Source organism: Callorhinchus milii, unplaced genomic scaffold (genome assembly GCF_018977255.1).
Source record: "Callorhinchus milii isolate IMCB2004 unplaced genomic scaffold, IMCB_Cmil_1.0 Scaffold2, whole genome shotgun sequence".
Lineage (NCBI taxonomy): Eukaryota > Metazoa > Chordata > Chondrichthyes > Chimaeriformes > Callorhinchidae > Callorhinchus > Callorhinchus milii.
Genome location: NW_024704743.1, coordinates 28,759,382 through 28,779,170, shown reverse-complemented (window position 1 = coordinate 28,779,170; position 19,789 = coordinate 28,759,382). Strand labels below are relative to the sequence as shown.

Sequence of the window (19,789 nt, the reverse complement as noted above, 5' to 3'; positions counted from 1 at the left end):
GATAGCTTGAAGATTGATATTTTGTATGAAAATTGTTTTTCCCAGAAGTAGACCTTCCAGTATGCAGCCCACGTTAACTCAAACTCTCACCACTAATTCTTTCCAATTGAGTTTTTAACAGTTGATCAAGTAACAGTTTAATGCTTACTTGTTCACTCATTCATTACCAGCTCCTATTGACTGACAGCGGACACAATTTGCTATATGTTTTGGAAGTGGCCTGTTTAATCTAGTTGTGCATGAAGAGCAGTTTTAAGCAAGTTTTATTTTGGATTAAAAATAAGTGGATAATTGCTGTAATGTATTATTATTGCTTCTTCATTTTTGTGTTTGCATCACTGCTCACTTGGAAGTAACCCTTGCAGGAAAATGTTACCATAGAATATGTAAGGAACAATTTTAGGAGTTCGGTTTCATTTCTACATTGTGTGTGTTCATGTGTGCATGTCCGTGTACATGTGTGTTATGTATGCATGCGTATATGTGTGTGCGTTTCCATGTGTTAGTGGGATGCATGGAATTCTCCGTTTGGTTTGGATACTCTTAAGCATGGTGATGCGTTTCCGCATGTGCCAGACACCCAGCTGACCAAAAAAAATAAAAATTTATATTGTGAAAGGCTCATCGGGCTTTAAACAAAATCTTATCACCTGTAAATTTCCCCTTTCTCGCTGTGCTATTTTTAGTTATGTTTTGTGCATTTAATCCAGACCTAAAAGATTTTTTGATTAAACATTAGTCATTACCTACGACTTTGATTGTAATGTGTGGCATTTAGTTATTTTTATTGAAGGCTTCAAGTAAAGATTCAAGTAAAGATATTCGACTTCATGAGAATTGGCTGGGGAGGAGGGGGAGAGAGTGGAACAACTTGGTGGAGTCAGCTATCACTATCATTCTGTTTCATAGAATAGCCCCTGAACAGTTATGTTTTTAACAATTTTAATACAAATTGCCCTTTCATTTACAGTAATGTTTGATTTGTGCTGCTTCAGATTTCTAGATCCAGTGGCCGCAAATCATGTCTTTTCCAATAATGTTTCTGACTGTCAGAGGCACCAGAGCAGATATACGCCAATGTGTATTCTATTGTAACAAACCTTTAGATCAGAATGTGGTGGAATCGTCACAGTGAGCTCAAAGTCTTGGATGACAATCCAATATTGCCCGAAATGTTAAAAAACATGGAAGTGAACTATCCCGTGACACAATTTGAAAAGTGAAGGGAGTTTCTCCCGGTATCATAGCCAATCATTACCTACCTCCCTGTCTGCTCTCAAAACCCAGCTAAAAACCTACTTGTTTGACAGACGCTTTCTGCCTTCCTTTGCCCAATATGCTGTGCCCTCCACTCTGTCTCTAAACAGCCTCCGACAGTACACTACCCTCAAATGCAGCCGAAACCCTCGTGCATGCGTTTATCACCTTCTGCCTGGATTACTCAAACGCACTCCTCGCTGGTCTCCCCAGCTCCGCTATTCAAAAGATCCAGCTATTCAGAACTCTGCTGCTCGCATACTGACCCGCACCAAACTCCATACCCCCATTTCACCAGTCTGAACCGATCGACTTCAAAATCCTCACAGACCTGTTCAAATCCTTTCACTCCCTGGCACTTCCCTATCTCTCCGACCTCCTTACTCCCCAATCCACCACCGGGCGCCTCCGCTCGCCTGGAACCGGCCTCCTGCTTGTCCCCCGCAACCTCTGCTCCACCATTGGAGGTCGCACATTCAGTCACTATGCCCTGAAACTCTGGAACACTCTTACCATTACCATGTTTGTCTGCACTATAAAAATTGACAGGAAATCCAGTTTAAGCAGTTTAAGATGATTCACCATTGCATAAGTTGGATCATTTTCAATGACTGTTGCACTTACTGCAATACCATTGTTGGAAAATATGACATAATACAAAGAAAGTACTTTGTGTGCTCCCTCTCTGTTTGTCTTCCGCATTTGTTGTGAATGAAGCCCAAGTTCCCTGGGGAAGAAGCGGAGTAGCCAATCAAACACAGTAACATTTTAAAATTACAGTGTGCTTCTCCTTGGATTTAGGCTATCACTATTAAAGCTAGTACCAGTTGATTGTCGATAGGAAATGTGGATACCTTGTGGGAGCCTGTCCAATTAAAAATAGAAGTTTCCCACATGGTGCTACTGCAACAAATGAAAATGTATAAGGGTAAAGAGTTGCCCGAACGTGACTTTCTAAACGTTGCTGATTTATTCTCACCCTGACCTCAACTGAAGGAGGTCTCCTTATAAGACACAGTATGATAGAAACAATGATGATTTTTGGGGCAGCTTTTGCCTTTTAAAAAGTGGAAGTGATGCAGCTTTGTCCCTAACTAACCCCCACCACCTTTGAATTTTACTTTCTGGTTGGTAAAATGGTTTGAATTGAACAGATAAATTACAAACAATGTATCAGAGAATTATTAAAATGCACAGCTTAATAGAACATCTTAATAGAACACTCGAATGAACTGTCGAGTGAAATTATTGAATTTACCACGCCCCTTTTATAGCCATTGGTTCACTGTGAAAGTATCTGTTTTAGTTGTGACATTTAAAATCCTGCATTGGTCTCCTCTTTCTTATAAATGAATAATAAATGTGTGTAAACGGTTAGTCACTTTTCTTGAGTCTTTTATGACTACATTAGTGACTCAGTGAATTAAACCTGCACCTTAATTTAGGATGAACAGTAAGTACCCCAGATTACTTCAGGAGATGAGGCAGGAGACTTGTGCAGCACTGACAGACATTATGAAGGATTCGATCAGGATTGAGGAGGCTCCAATGTACTGGGAGCCAAGCAGATCTTGTTCTCATGTTCAAGAAGGTGCCAGAACAATACCTGGTAATTGCAGACTCATTAGCCTGACCCCAATAATTAGCAACATTATGGAGTCAACTATCAGGAGGGAAGTGGAAGATTACCTATATAAAAACAATTAATAATTGGCAGCTAACGTGGGTTCAGAAAGGGTAGGTCTTGTCTGACCAATCTCATAGACTTTTGAGGAGGTGACAGTTTAAGTGTACTGGGAAGCCATATGATACAGTATACTTAGACTTCCAAAAGGGGTTTGACAAAGTGCCACAGAAAAGACTCCTCCGCAAACTCAGATCACTGAGTATCAAGGGCAAGATCTAGACATGGATTCAGAATTGGCTAAAGGGAAGGAAGCAGAGAGTCTTTGTTATGGGAGTCAAAATGGGAAGAGTATTAAGCGACGTGCCTCAGAGGTCTGTACTGGGACCTCCTCCTTTCCTCGTCTATGTCAATGATCTGGATTTGTAGACCCAGTGTAACATAGTTACATTTGCAAATGACACCAAGTTGGGGGGAAATGTAGAATTAGATGAAGCAACAAAAATCCTACAAAGAAAGCTTGATGGATTATATACCGGACCTGAAAATTGTCTCTTGCAACTCTTAAACCTATGTCCTCTAGTTCCACTGTCTTGGTGCTTCCTAAAGTATTGATCTGGATTTACTTTTTCAATTGCATTTAAAATGCTTTACATCTCTTAAGATGCCCCTCTCTGTCGTCTTCTCTCCAGACTTGAAGACTTGAAGTCCTATGTCTGCTTGCTGTTTGACTAATTTGATTCATATTAATCGGTTTTATATTTAATTATGGTTTCAGTGTTTTTTTCTTTGTTTACATTTTTATATTAAGATGGATTGTGTAGGTTTTATAACTTATTAAATTCACCAGCTCTTCTCTGTGGATTTTAAAGCCCTGCTGTAATGCCAATCTCAAGTTCTGTTCAATACATGATATTGTGAATGTTTCTTAGAAATAATTATCCTGCATTTGATATAGTACCTTATAACATTGTTGCAACGTCTCAAAGTGCTTCACAGAATATATTGTAAAGTGGATTGACTGTATTTTGTGGGCGAAACACAGCAGCCAATTGCTCACAGCAGTGTTGCACAACAACAACAACTTGCACTTATATAGCACCCTCCGTACAGAGCAGGGTCTCAGAGCGCTTAACAGTGACAGAGCCAGACACTGAGCCAAGGGTGGAGGGCCAGGAGGTGGGCGTAAGCACGGTCAAAGAGGAAGGTTTTCAGGCAGGACTTGAAAAAGAGGAGAGGGGGGTCAAGGCAGAGGGATTGAGGGGGAGTATTCTAGAGTTTCGAGGAGCAGTGGCTGAAAGCGTGACTTCCGATGGTGGAGTACGAGGGACGACCAGGAGGCCGGTGCCAGTCGAGCAGAGGAGCTGGGTGGTGGATTGGGGAACTAGGAGGTCGGAGAGGTAGGGAGTTGCCAGAGAGTGAAGGGATTTGAACACGAGTGTGAGGATCTTGAAGTCAATCCGTTCTGTGTGGGGAGCCAGTGGAGCCTGGCCAGAACTGGTGAGATGTGGGTACGGAGTTGGGACTGGATAAGTATGTGGTCGTTATACTTATATTATACTTGCATTTGGTTTAGCACCTTTCAGGAAGGAAGGACTCTTCACAGGATTTGTTGTAAGGTGTAGTGACTGTGTATTTTGTAGGACAATGTGGCAGCCAATTTGTGGATAACAATAGCCAGGACAGTGGCTAACTGAGAGAAACTATGTCTCTTTTTGAATAGTGCAATGAGTTCTTTAACATCTACCTGGGGACTTGAATCCACAATCTTCTGACTCAGAGGTGCAAGTGCTATCAACTGACCCAAACTGTCTTTTAAGCTGCTTCTGTAATTAGTTGACAGGATTTACTATGAAATGTTGTGACTGTATTTGTAGGTAAATTCAGCAGCCCACACAATCAGTCATGAAATAAATTACCATTTTTATTTTGGGGGATTGTTGGCCAGGACACCAGGATACATTCCCACCAGATCAAGTAACCTGAATTAGGATTTGTGATTTAACTCAGTGCTGCATCTTATAGCATTGCTCTCTGATAAGGCTTTGTGTTTGCAATAAAACTTCTCATACAAATCTATATTTTGTGAGCTTTGCTGTCCGCTTTAGCTGAAAAGTAATACTTCAGATATCCCTGATTTGTGGTCATGGGCAGCAAAACGCTTAATAAAAGTTATCACTGTCCCCCTACTGCAGGCTAAAGTGGCTGGTTGCCAATCTTAATAAAACAAAAGCAATGAGGAAATGTTCCTACCCCCAGTTATAAAATCTCCGTGTGAGTAATATTGGTATAAACATGTGGATAGTATCTGTTTACATTATTAATGTTTGTACAGTTAATTAATCTCTTTAGATTTCAACACGAACAACAACAACTTGCTTTTATATTGCTCCCTTCGTGCAGGGTAGCATCTCAGAACAATTGCAATCAGAATTCTATTCATTATTGCTGCAATAATAAATAATATATGTGAACAGTTCCCTCATTAAGTATCTCTAGGACTCCTCCGGATGTGAAGGGTACTATACAAATGTAATTTTGTACGCACAATTTGTTTGTAGAATGCATGAAAATCAGGATGTTAAAGAGGTTCTTTGAAACAGTATAAGATCCCAATAGCACTGAGCAGTTACCTAGATTTATGATGTTGGAGAGAGCAGTTTTTTGCTGAAAAGTTGGGATGTCCCGATATGTTGGTGCAGTTGGATGCACTTGACCTCTTTTCAGCTGTGGTCTCCTGCACTACAGTTCTTTGCTGTATTAATTCCAGACATGAAAGTGTGCCATTGCCCACAATTCTGGATGTGACTGCAATTAAGCATTTTATTTATTTTTGTTATTTCATGTGTTTGTGTGCAAGGATTCTTATTATATGTATTTATTGGGTTAGTGTAATTTTTGTAATAATGCTTTGGATGTTGTACAATTACATATCTATAGACTGCAATATTTGAGGCATGTTAAGGGCCTATAGATGCCTCAAATATTGCAGGTAAAACGACTCATGAGCAATGGGAAATCTTCAAAGATACGATAGCTCAGGGTCTAAATAGATATATTCCCACAAGAGGGAAATGTGCGAGAACCAAACCTACTTGGGTGACCAGGGATATTCTGTCTAGGATGAAAAAGAAGAAGATGGCATACGACAATTGGCGGATGAAAGACACTGAGGATAGCAAAGCGCATTATAGAGAATGCAGGAGTGATCTTAAAAGAGCGATAAGACAGGCTAAAAGATCGCATGAGAAGAGGTTAGCGGGTAACATAAAGGGGAATCCTAAAATATTTTATAAGCACATAAAGGAAAAAAGGTTAGTTAAAGGTAGGGTGGGGCCAATCAAAGACAATGACGGCAATCTTGTTGTGGAGGCAGAGGGCTTGGCTGATGTACTAAACAAATACTTTGCATCTGTCTTCACAATAGAAACGGATGCCCCAAATGTCACAGTATTGGATGACAGGATAGAGGAAATAGATCAGATTACTATAGACAGAGAGGAAGTTCTGAAAAGATTGACTGGGCTCAAAATTGATAAGTCACCAGGACCAGATGGGTTTCACCCAAGGTTGCTGTGGGAGATACGGGTTCAAATAGCGGAGGCTTTGGCCATTATATTTCAATCGTCATTGGACACAGGAGTGGTGCCAAGAGACTGGAGAGTAGCTAATGTTACCCCACTCTACAAAAAGGGGCAGAAAGACAAGCCCGGAAATTACAGGCCAGTCAGCCTAACTTCGGTAATAGGAAAGCTACTGGAGACCGTAATCCGGGACAAAATAAATCTCTACTTAGAGGAACACGAGGTAATTAGAGACAGCCAACATGGATTTGTTAAAGGCAAATCTTGCCTAACAAATCTAATAGAATTTTTTGAAGAGGTGACTGCGAGGGTTGATGAGGGAAATGCGGTGGACATTATTTACATGGATTTTAAAAAGGCTTTTGACACAGTACCGCATAAGAGGTTAATAAAAAAACTGGAGGCCCACGGTATTAAGGGGACAGTAGCCGTTTGGATTAGGAACTGGCTGAGTGACAGAATGCAGAGGGTGGTGGTTAATGGGTGTTTCTCGCAATGGAAGGAGGTGTGCAGCGGTGTCCCCCAGGGATCGGTATTGGGACCACTGCTCTTTCTAATATATATTAATGATCTGGACTTGGGCATAGGGAGCACTATTTCCAAGTTTGCAGATGATACCAAGTTAGGTAGGGTAGTAAATAGTGAAGAAGGTTGTGACGGACTGCAGGCAGACATACACAGAATGGTGGAATGGGCTGACATGTGGCAGATGGATTTCAATGTAGATAAGTGCGAGGTGATACACTTAGGTAGGAAAAATGATAGGAGGCAATATAGGCTTGGTAGCTCAATCTTAAGGGGGTGAACGTACAGAGAGATCTGGGCGTTCAAGTAAGCGATTCATTGAAGGTGGCAGAGCAGGTAGATAGGGCAGTAAAAAGGGCATTTGGTGTACTGAGCTTCATTAGTAGGGGCATAGAGTATAAGAGTAGAGAGGTTATGCTTAATCTGTACAAAACACTGGTTAGGCCTCAGCTGGAGTACTGCGTCCAGTTCTGGGCACCTTACCTCAGGAAGGATATTAAGGCACTGGAAAGGGTGCAGAGGAGATTCACGAGAATGATACCAGGAATGGGGAACCTTAGCTATGAGGACAGGCTGGAAAAGTTAGGACTTTTCCCATTAGAGCAGAGAAGGTTACGCGGGGACCTGATAGAGGTCTTCAAGATCATGAAAGGTTTCGACAGGCTAGATAAGGAAAAGCTGTTTCCGCTGGTAGGTGTGTCTGTGACTCGTGGTCACAGTCTTAAGATATCTACCAAAAGAAGCAGAGGGGACGTTAGAAGAAATGTTTTCACTCAGCGAGTTGTTAGAATTTGGAATGATCTGCCCGAAAGGGCAGTGAAGTCCGATTCGATAACAGCTTTTAAGAGAGAACTGGATCGGTATCTGGGGAAGATTGGTTTGCAGGGTTATGGGGAGAAAGCTGGTGAGTGGGGTTAATAAAAGTCAGTTGCTCTGTCAAAGAGCCGGCACAGACTCGATGGGCCGAATGGCCTCCTTCTGTGCCGTAACATTCTATGATTCTATGATCTTTTGGGACTGAAGCAATATATTTTTAATAATTCACTGATAAGGAACTAAAACGTAAAACATTGGTATGATCCATCTTCTCTGGATGGCAGCCAAGCACTATACGCACTATGGAATCAATCCTGGTCTGGCCTGAGTTAGCTGATCTCAACCAAGCAGACCAGAGAAAATTGGAACTATGTCGGGTAACATATAGTCTGCTACAGGTGAGACTTGGACACCAGAATTAGTGATTTCCCAGTGCAGATAAGACCATTTTGAACTTGCACATGTAATACATTTAAAGTAGAAAGTAGATGGGAATTTAACATTTACCACAGATCCTTTACAGCATATTACACTAATGGTTGCAATTTTACTTGTTCATACCACTGGTTCAAGTGGTGGTTTAATTCAACAGTTTGTTTTATCACAAACCACTGCTAGAATGACTATCAGTTCCACTGCCGTGTGTAGTACAAGCCAGAAATTCTACTTGCATAAGGGGTTGTTTTACGAAAAATGAATCTCCATGGGTATAAAGACCAGGTTACACTGTACTCCCCTTCCCTAGTTAACTATTAATTGCAAGACTTATCCTTATTTTAAAATTAAATAATATTTACATGTAGTAAACTCCTAATAACTCGTCACTCCAAAGGAAAAGGGATCATTGATGAGTTATCTGGAATGGCGAGTTAGGCAAATGTATAAATACATAAATGAATGGAGCCGGGATATTGACAATATGATGATTTAAGTGGTATTGATAAGTTAAGCCAGAGGAGAGTTCTCAAGGGTTTATCGTATTACATAGACGAGTAAATGGGATGAGATGGGGGAAATCAACTTATTTCCAGGTCTTTGCAATATCCGAACAGTGATCAGTCAGAGTACTGTACCACTTTTCCTTCCTCCACTGGCTGTGGCAAGCATCTGTCTTCTATCTAACACCTCCTCACAATGGAATTGTTGTGGTGAGTAACTCACCATGTGGGGCATTGTCGATGCACTACCAAGCCGTGCACTGAACATGTGAAGAGACTTGATGGGATTGAATACCCATCAATTTCTCACAGGGTCCCTTGATAATAAAACTTAGGTAAGGTCTCTTCCAGCAACATGTCAGGCTAACCCATGTTTGGAAACTCAACTTTGAAATTAAATTGTGTACGAGAGGACTTTCCTTGGAACAGCATGACATACGTACAAGCTTTTTTAAGGAATCCCATCAGAAACCTATTACTAGCAATTTTTGTAAAATGTGTTATAAATGCATGCTCTAATGATGAATATTAATCTGTGTTGCAAGTGGGAATAAATATTGTGCAATTTATTGAATAGGTTAAAATGTAATAAGTCTTGATTCATTACTCTATGAATGAATATCATGTACCTTAATTTGATCAACTTTGAAGATATCTAATAAAGGGCAATTGAGTGGTTGTGGTTACATAATTGAGTTGATATAATGAAAAGTGTTCTGTATAGTATCAACTGCCCCTTTGCAGTACGTAAACACCAGACATCTACTTTTGATTTGTTTCCCCTCCCCCGTCCACATCTCTAATGTTTTGTTTGGATGTTCTTTGGTGGTCGCTGTCATTGTTGTGCACATATTGACTATCACGTTCACCCGAAGAATACACAAGATGCACCACATTGCAGTATATTCTGTGAAGCGCTTTGAGATGTCTCCACGATATGATAAGGCTTTATCCAAAATGAAAGGATTATTATTTATTCTTTAGAAGACTTCCCTAAATTAACATTATCATGATTTGCAGATGAGTATTGATGCAGTGAAGAAACTGGACCAGACGCTGTTTGAAACTTACATTGAGATGAAAGCAGATCCAATTGCTGGTTCTCTGGAGCCTGGGATTTATGCTGGATATTTTGACTGGAAGGACTGTCTCATGCCAACAGGTACACAATATTCTCCTCCAATACTTAACCTAGATTTTTGGTTGATGTCTGATATTAAAATGTATTGCTGTGTTTTAATTTAATTATCACATGCAATTTCTGTACATTTTAAGTTGTACCTAAAGTGTCCTCGCTTTTCAGTTTGATCATATCATGAACAGCCATGATCAGTTTACAGTCAAATTATTTTACTTTTGTGGAAACCTGTAAGAACATAAGAATGAAATGAAGGTCATTTGACCCATTCAAATGCTAACACTCCCAATGGCTCAGTCAGCAGCATCTAGTTTATGAGTCCAGTTTCTAGTTCAGGCATTTGAACTCATAGCCCAGGCTGACACTCCAATGCAGTGCTGGGGATGTCCTGTAATGTTGGAGGTGCCATCTTTCTAATGAGACATTAAACCTCTAATTCCAGTTTCCGCTACAAAAGAAATGTAACTGTTTGAACTTGTAACTCCGATCGATATTTTGGAATCATCTTAGTTACCTTTCTTATTGCTTTCTCTTTACTTCGGTTTTTGGTCGGCAAAGTATCCAAAAGTAGAAATCCTGCTCACAACTGTGATCTCAGTTATATTCAATAGATTACTAATATCAGTGGCACTGGATTTGTATTCTGCACACTCCCAATTGTTAATCGATTTCTTATCAGTGAAAGTAAACTGATTGCATTTGTAATCTGTTTCATTTGATGTCAGTCCTTTCTCCTTCCAGCTCAGTTGACAGGTGGAGCCTCAGAAACTTAAGGCTCCACCTGTCAATTTCAGGAATTCTCACCAACTTAATAATAATAATAATTCTTGTGTTTGATATAGTGTCTTTCCCATTGTCAAGGCACCTTTTACAGTAATTACTCTAAATAGTAGTGACTTTATATACTGAGCAGGGCAGAATGACTCTCACTTCAATTCCACACTACAAAGATTTACATTCCTTAGTTTGTTTCTAAACAGAACCGGTATTGATTATCTCAGTGAGGTGAAACAAAATGAGTCATGTACTCCTTTTAGTGTCTTGATTTAGTTGCTAAAAAGTGTTGCTACCACTTGCTAATTCAAAATATATTGGATATGTTGCAGAATTACAGGTTTATGTTTGTGGAGTCCTGTAGCTCAGTGGTTAGAGCACTCGCTTTGCAAGCGAGAGACCTGAGTTCAATTTCAGGCAGGGCAAAACCTTGGGCAAGTTTCCTTACTCCACACGACTAATAATAATCCCTCCAAAAAAACAATAATAAATTGGTCATTTTCAATCTACGACTGTTTGTGGGACATTGCTGTGCGCAATTGGCTGCGCGTTCGCCCACAAATATACAGTCAATTCACTTTACAGTGTGTTCTGTGAAGCGCTTTGGGACGTCCTCCCGACGTGAAAAGTGCTATATCAAATGCAAGGATTATTATTATTATATTGTATATACAAATAGTAATTATATTACAGAAAGCAAGTTCAAAATGGTTCTACTTGAATGTATTAGAGTTCAGAAATTATCTCATCTCTGGCAACTCGTCTTGAAATATCAATGGATGTATATGTTTTCTACTTTGTGCACCTATATAACCACTGCTGCGACACTTCAAAGTATCCCATTGAGTGAGAAGTTTGCAAGACTTGCAATAGATACATTGCCTTATTTTGCTGATTCCACTTTTGCTGATCCCATCTTCAAAAGCATCGGGGTTGTAATACCAGATCAAACTTGACGAATAAACGTTCTTACTGTCGCTATCTAATGCTTTTATAAAGCCAGTATCTAAAGTTAGTCTGGTTACTGAGAAAAGCAGGTCCGCAGTTTCCAGGGCAGTGCTGATGACAGCCCAGATCGGCTGTCTCTTAGGCAGGACTTGGAGGGCAACATTGGGAGCAGGGATTCTTCCCACCTCTGTTAAATCTGCAAGTCAAAACCCTACCAGAAGGATGACCCTAGCTGGCCAAGCAACAGGAAGCTTGCTATGCGGTTTTAACTGGTGAAATTGCAGCAGTGCTTCAGAGCACACTGTGGATCTTGCCTCTTGCCAAGCTACACCTAATATTCTCCAGAAATCAGTAAGCAGGGTGAGTCCCTCCAGGGACAGAGTGCATATTCCATTCCAAACTCTGAAATGTACACGTGTAGATGGCATAAATGGAACTTTAACACTGGTTTGGATACTCTTGAGCACGGTGGGTTTCAACATGATCAAAAACAACATTTTTTAAACACATTTTGTAACTTCCTTTCATTATTAGGTTTGATTTAGGATGTTCATTTGCGAAATCAGCTAATTTGAATGGGGGAGACATGAAAGGAAAGTTGAGGTTTGTTCTTTTTGAACAAAACCAAAAAAATCCCCAGAAAAGTGGTCATTGTATATAAAATTATATTGGTACATTTTAGGCTAAATTAGATAGTTTGTCAAATGTACTTTTTTTGCTGATAAATAACTGGGATGCCTCTTTTGTTATGACTCTTTTGTACATTAAACAAATTTCTGCTTCCTAGAACTTGAGTACAACATCACTGTCCATTTTTTTGTGGTATTTTATTCTAGAAGAGTTCTGATGGGCTCCGAGTGAATGAGATTTGGCATTACTGTTTTTTTTCGCACATCTATTCTGAAAGAAGTTGTTACAGGAACTTGGTCCAACTAATAATGTGTGGGAGTCTATTTACAGTAATCAGTTGACCAAAAACAACCACAAATGGACGAGGTTACTCAGTTTTTAGTGTCCTCTAGTGGCACTGGATGTAAATTCAGTTTTAAAGACAAAGTGTGACAATAATGGCTGCGTGTGGTATCAGGTTGAGAGAGCAATTTTAATAATAATAATCCTTACATTTCATAAAGTGCCTTTCAAGTGGAAGGATGTCTCAGTGTGCTTCACTGTAAAGTTTAGAGACTGCATATTTTGTAGGTGAACTCAACAACTAATCCGCACAGAGACTCGGAGCATTTTTTTGGCTGCAAATGATTTGGCTGCAAAATAGAGGTTGTCATCATCTGCGGTTAAAACTAGCTGGTCTTGCTGTTACTTTTACTACACTGGAATTGGAAAAGCACTCCTCAGGAAAGTGGAAGTGATACTGGCACCTGGCAATCAGAGAAAGCATTTTGCGGCGTAAACTGTCTCCCAGGGAAGCCCATTTTTGCCAGGCCAGCTAGCAAGATGTCCACTGTGAGAGGTACTTTGGTCTCACCGGTCAGCATAACATACCTGGGAGTTCCTCCTATCGAAACGGTTTTGTGCTGGCCATACTTGTGTAAGCTCCTTGGGACATCCTCTCGACGTGAAAGCGCTATATAAATGTAATTTTGTATTGTATTGTAACACGACTGCTTTTCTAAGGAACAATTTTTCAATCCTAATTTAGCACTTGGCATTCCATTCACCCACCATATACAGCCCTTGATACCTTGTGTAAAACTGCCCAAGGGTCCAATATCAAATTCATGCATAACACAAGCATACTTTTTATTTCTTCATGTATCCAATATGACCACCCTTATCCCATGATCGTGAGAGGCTGATTGAGGCAAATTAATTCAAATTTTGTTTAGTTTGTTTCCAAGAAATCTCAAAAAAACTCTGACTAATTGTTGGTTTCCGGATTCGTCTTTTAATTAGCTCATTAACATTTTCTGTTGATTTGCCCTAGGTTCACTTGTTGTTTAGAGCTATAAAGTTTATGCTGAGCTTTTGTTAAGCAATGGATTGTTTCTAAATGAGAAGTTGCTAAATTTATCATTTGATGTTGCCTGATGTATAGAGTTAAAACAGGAATGAATTTATCCCTACCAACACAAAAACAATAGTTAAGAGTCCTGTCAGTATTGTTCTAAGTATTTTGCTATGTGTATATGCGTTATTTACCAGTATTCTCCCTCCTTACACATGTTTTAAGCACTGTACAAATTGGGTTTGAGTGCACGTTTCTATTGTTTAAGCTACAGTGTGTAGCACAAAATAACGCAGTTACCCTTAAGATTTGAAAACAATTGCTTTCTAATTTTGCCTTACAGTTTCTTTAAATTATACTGTGGTTTGAAAAAAATTGATCGACTAGTAGCATTCACATTTGCATAGCATTTTTAGAATTTTAGATTTATATCACCAAAGGGAGTTTAATTAGTTCATTAACATTTTCTGTTGATTTGCCCTAGTTTCACTTGTTCCTTAGAGTTATAAAGTTAATGCTAAGCTTTTGTTACGCAGTGGATTGTTTCTAAATGAGAAGTTGCTAAATTCATCCTCCTTTTTAAAAAAAAACACACAAGGAAATTTGTAGGGTGCTGTTACCGCATCACCCAGTCATTGTCAGTCTGCGCTGGCTTCCTATCTCCCAGTGCATCGATTTTAGGTCCTAGCCCTCACCTACAAACCCACCCACTCTCTGGTATCTTCTTATCTCTCCGATCTCCTCCTACCTAACCCCTTCGCCTGCATCCTCCTCTCAGCTAACTATGGCTTTCTGAGCGTTCCCTGCCCATTCCACGACATCATTGGTGTAGGAACCTCCAGATTCCTTTCCTCTACCACTGTGCCTCACCCCCTCTTTCCGTCTTTCAGTGCTGCTTCAAGTCCTACCTCTTTGAATGTGTCTATGGCCACTTCTCTCTCTCCCCCTCCGTTGCTTGGTGTCCAATCTCTTCCCTGTGAAGGCTCTGAGACGTTGCCCAATGTGAAGCGTGTTTTATATAAATGCAACTTATTGTAGTACAATAGCTTAAATGTGGAGTCCTTTAGCTCAGTGGTTAGAGCACTCGCTTTGCAAGCGAGATACCAGGGTTCGATTCACGGCAGGGTGAATCCTTGGGCAAGTTTCCTTACTCCACACGCCTGATAATAATCCCTCAAGAAAAAAAAAAATAATAAATTGGTCATTTCAATCCACGACTGTTTGTGGGACACTGCGTGCGCAATTGGCTGCCGCGTTCGCCCACAAATATACAGTTAATTCACTTTAGAGTCTATTCTGTGAAGCGCTTTGAGACGTCTAGAAGATGTGAAAAGCGCTATATCAAATGCAAGGATTATTATTATTAAAATCAACAAAAAAGACGTCAGAGTTGGTATCGTTAGAATAGTTATACTTAATGTGCAGAGATGATTGCATGAGCAGTATTTTCTTTCAAAACAAATTGTGGAACAAATATCTGGGACAGGATAACAAACGGTTTTTGTTCAGCTTTTATTGATCCACAAATTAATTTGTAAAGACTGCACTCATTTACCGGAAGAAAAAAAATCATAGTCCATTGCTCTGGTCAGCCTAATAACCAAGACAAATCAATTGTAATGGGGATTTTCCTCTAAATGATAGTGAAAAAACATTGGGTCCAGCTAAAATCAGGCTCTCGCTTTACATTGATCTTAAAGTCACCTACATTATTTTGTGGGTATGCAAATCTAGTACAGTACTAATGTAAAGGAAGCACAAGTAAAGTTATGTTCCAACAAAACTTTTTTTGATACTGAAAGCAATAATTGTAAGGAAAGACACAATCTTCATTCATTATTAAGGAAATAGGCTTTAGTGAAACACCACAACAATTTCATAAGTGATGTGAAACAAATCCCGCAGCAGCTAAACTGTACAGTAATCATCTGCAATACTACACGAACATCCACTCTTCCCACATGGTCTTGGTATTATCACATGAAACTTTGTGACCTGCTGGTGTCACAATTCTGTGAAGAACCTAACTAGGTTTTCATCAATGAATCGCTGATCGTTGTATATTATGTAACCTTGAGAAGTTTATTACCACAACATTAGGCATCGTGTGAATATTTCCTAGTTTCATATAGAACGCTGTTTTTGTATTTTCTTTAATGCTAGCAGGTGGTAAATTTAATGTTGGAAAATTACAGTACTCCTCAACATTTGCATTTAGCTTCCATCCTCTTAGGTAGGGATGGCAAACTTGCAGCCCATGGGCTGCGTTACACATGCGTGGAACAGTTACGAGAGCCACCTTACGCATTCATAGAATTGTCACATGGGATGCATTACACCTGTAGAATAGTCACGCGGGCCACACCCGTAGAATAGTCGTGCAGGCTGCAAGTTGGCCATCCCAGTTTCCAAAGGAGAACGGATACAAGTGCATATTTAAGTAGAATCCAAGCAAGATGTCTTTATGAATCAAATTACCTATCTACTCATATTTTATTATTATGATCACAGTGCTACAAGTTGCAGATTCTTATAAATACTTTGTCTTCAGCCTCTTTAACTCCAGTTCCCACAGACTGGCTAAAAATACTTCTCAAGGGGAAGTGTGCCGATTCCAGCAGAACACGTGACTCTTAGTGGATGGTTGATTTGTTCCGAGTACGTGTTAATGTTCATGGACTTTCACGACTTACAGCAAGTTTATGGAAAACCCATGAGGAAGCTCACTCATTGTCTGGTTAAGTGCATTGCCTAATGGTGAAAATATCTATTGCTGAAATGATTGGGTTCTGGCACACCACTTTTAGACCTCCTAAAGGTTAATAGTAATACAAATGTATATATATGGTCAGCATGGTTCATTTGATATGACTCTCACCTCTGAACCAGAAGGTTATGGATTCAAGCCCCATCTCAGTACTTTGAGCTCTCAGTCTAGCCTGACACTCTAATTCAGTGCTGTGTTGTCAGAGGTGCCATTCTTCAGATGAGATGTTAAACCATCTTCCTATTCAGGTGGTGTTACAGATCCCATGGCACTATTCACAAAGAAAAGGGCTACTTTAGCTGAGCGAAGAGGCCGGGCAGAAGAGTGTCGTACGAGGAGATTATATAGTACCGTAGTAGAACTATTCAACAGAAGAAGTGCCTTCAATAATGTGACATAACCTGTAAAATAAAATAATTTAAACGCTTGTTCTTATCTGTCTCCATCTCATTCCCTTTTCCCTCTCTTTTATATATTTACTAATCTTATACTATCCGAGCATTCCTTCTCTTCTACCCTTTTTACGCAAACCAAAAAGTTTTAAGGCTACTTTCCTGATTTCTTCCTTGTTGTTTGGAAGTCTTAGAAACATACAGCACAGAAGGGGGCCTTTCGAGCCATCAAGTCCACATCAACTCACATAACAAGGAGAATCCCACTGGCCCACCTCGTATTATCTTTAATACATTTTTTAAAGTTTTTGCTGACTCAAATATGGCTTTAAAGACCATTTCTATCAACAATCAATGATGCAGACTGAGAAGACTGAGATGTAAATGGGACCAGAATCAACTTTGATGCACAAAGACACATTGGAATCCAGAAGCACTGGTGCTGGCACATATACCAGTAACCTGACAGTACTTTCTTCAGGTTGAACAATATGACAGATCATAGAATGTTCCAACAATAACAGCAAAATTACATTTGTATAGCGCCTTTCACGTTGGGAGGACGTCCCAAGGCGCTGGACAGTCAGAGTTTTGGACCCGAGCTGGGGGTCAGGATTGGGGCGGGGGAAGGGCAGGGGGGGGGAGGAAGATGATTGAAAGCACAGTCAAAGAGGAGGGTCTTGAGTTGAGGCAAGGGAGGGGGCGAGGCGGAGGGATTGTGGGATGGAGTTGCAGACGGGGCAGAGTGGCAGAAGGCCTGCCCGCCAATGGTGGGGCAGGTGATGTGGGGACGTGAAGCAGACCAGAGCCCTGAAACTGGTTATTTGGTCCATTAAGTCTGTTATGGCAAACTCACGTGTACTGTTGATTAAATATGCCCCGATCTCTGAAACTCTGTCCCCAAATTCCTCTGCCTCCCACCCCCCCTCCCTTTGAGCTTTCAAAACCTATCTCTTTGTGTTTTTAGTCACCTCCCTCCAATCTGCCCTAACTTACCACTTTACTTCGGTTCCCACGCTGTCTCTGTGAAATGGTGTGAAACAATATCCCACACCAGTTTATATGTGTAAGTTGTTATCTTGTTTCATGGTAAATTGTTTGGTGAGATTGATGTTTACACCTTAAGATAATATCTGCTCAGTTTGGGGGCTACAAGTCAAATTGAGCAGGATCTTGATTTGAAACTCAATCCTTATCTTTGGTGCCATATCAGATTATTCATAAATTAACTATAGTGATAATGAAGTGCTTGAAGCCTAAGCCGTTAATTTAGTTTTCTTATGAAATAATTACATAGAACATGTCAGCACAGAAACAGGCCATCCACATTAGAAGGTAACCCTAGGACCACAGAGCAGACAGATAATGGGGTACTTGGCTCAGGTACTTCGCCAGTGCAGTAGTGAGTGAGAGCCCAGTTGTAGGGTTGAGGTTCCACATCAGCTCTGGAAGGTCAAGTGACCATCTATACAGGTTGATGTGATACTGTGCCAGGTACTTATCCCGTCTCATTTGGCAACACTTTCATCGCTGAGTCAGAAGAACGTAGGTTTAAACCCCATGCCAGCACTTGGAACTCACAGTCTAGACTGATTCCAGTGCCAGAAATGCTATCCCGCGATTGAGATGTTAAACCAAGGTCCCATTGTTTAGGTGGACGTTAAAGATCCCATGGTACTATTCAAAAAGAGAAGGGAGTTTCTCCCAGTGTTCTGGCCAACAATCATCCTAGCCAATGTCTTGTTGTACACATAATGTCTGCCACATTTGTCTGCAAAATATATAGTTACTACACCCTACAGTAAAAAAAAGCTTTGAACTGTTTTGAGACATGTCAATGTGATAGGCAATACATCAAATGCAAATATCTTAATATTTATAACCCTTGCATTTGATATAGCACCTTATAATTTCGATAAGATTCTTAAAGTGCTTCACAGGATATACTGCTTAGTCGATTGATTGTGTATTTTGTGGGCAAAACACAGCAACAAGTTTGCTCACAGTAATGTCCCAGAGCCATGGAGTGAGAGACCAATTTTATTTGTCTGCGCTTTGGGACGTCCTCCTGACTTGAACGGTACCATACAAATGTAATTTGTTGTTGTCTGGGGGATTTTTTCAACAGTGTCATCGGATCGTTACCTTATTTACTACGTTTTGTGGGCATTTCGCTTTACAGTATATTCTGTGAAGCGCTTTGAAATGTCTAGAATACACGATAAGGCGCTATATTAAACGCAAAGATTATTATTATTTCTAACTAACTATTTGCTTTGTGCCTTGGGTTGCCTTGCAGTTTCAGAGACGATGTGTTTAGAGACTTTTCTCAAGGCTTTACTTTGTTTAGAACAGTCATAGGCAATAATGGGTTGTTTCATACCAGTAAAGATTTAGTCGTATTGAGAAAGAGCAACTTCTGCACTCATTTTTTCTGCTTTCACAATTGTTTCACTTATGTCACAATGTTGTGCTGCACCTGGCTAACCATCAGTAAATCGGGCAATTTAACCAGAGTGGAATTAATCCTTTCAAGATATTTTCATCCCTGCACTACGCAAAATCTCCTTCCTCGATCCCACGGAAGTCTATAATTGCTTTTCTCCTATTGAGTTGATTTGGCAGTTGCTGAAAGAGAAACAAAATATTCTTTAACCATTTGGTTCTTTCCTGAACCGAGAGAATAATTTGTGTCTGAATAAAATTTTGATAAACTCGTGTTGCAGATTTCCACCGTTGGCACTGAGGCAAGCAATTATATTGGAACCGTTTTTTTATTAATAAATGTGATGCCAGATATGAGGCAGTATGGGTGGTAAACTGGTCTGGAGGTTAAGAAGATTAGAGAGATCCAGAATTAATGTTGCACCAGTTGTAGTTAGAATAATAATAATCCCTGCATTTGGTAGAGCATCTTATCATGTAGCAAGAAAGTCTCAACGCGCTTCACAGGATTTACTGTGAAATGAAGTGATTGTGTATTTATGGGCAAAGGCACAGGACAATTGTACATAACAATGTCCCACAAACAGCCATGGAGTGAGTGACCAATTTGATTTTGGA

The 19,789-nt window shown here is 40.1% G+C and overlaps 1 protein-coding gene across 1 annotated transcript in view; it reads left to right on the top strand.

The window, feature by feature from the left end:
- The window catches only part of exoc2 (exocyst complex component 2), a 165,644-nt gene that overhangs the window by 118,978 nt on the left and 26,877 nt on the right, over positions 1-19,789 (top strand). Inside the window, exon 23 of the mRNA XM_007889614.2 lies at positions 9,765-9,906. Coding sequence (XP_007887805.1) covers positions 9,765-9,906 — 142 coding nt within the window. The remainder of the gene's footprint in view (positions 1-9,764; positions 9,907-19,789) is intronic.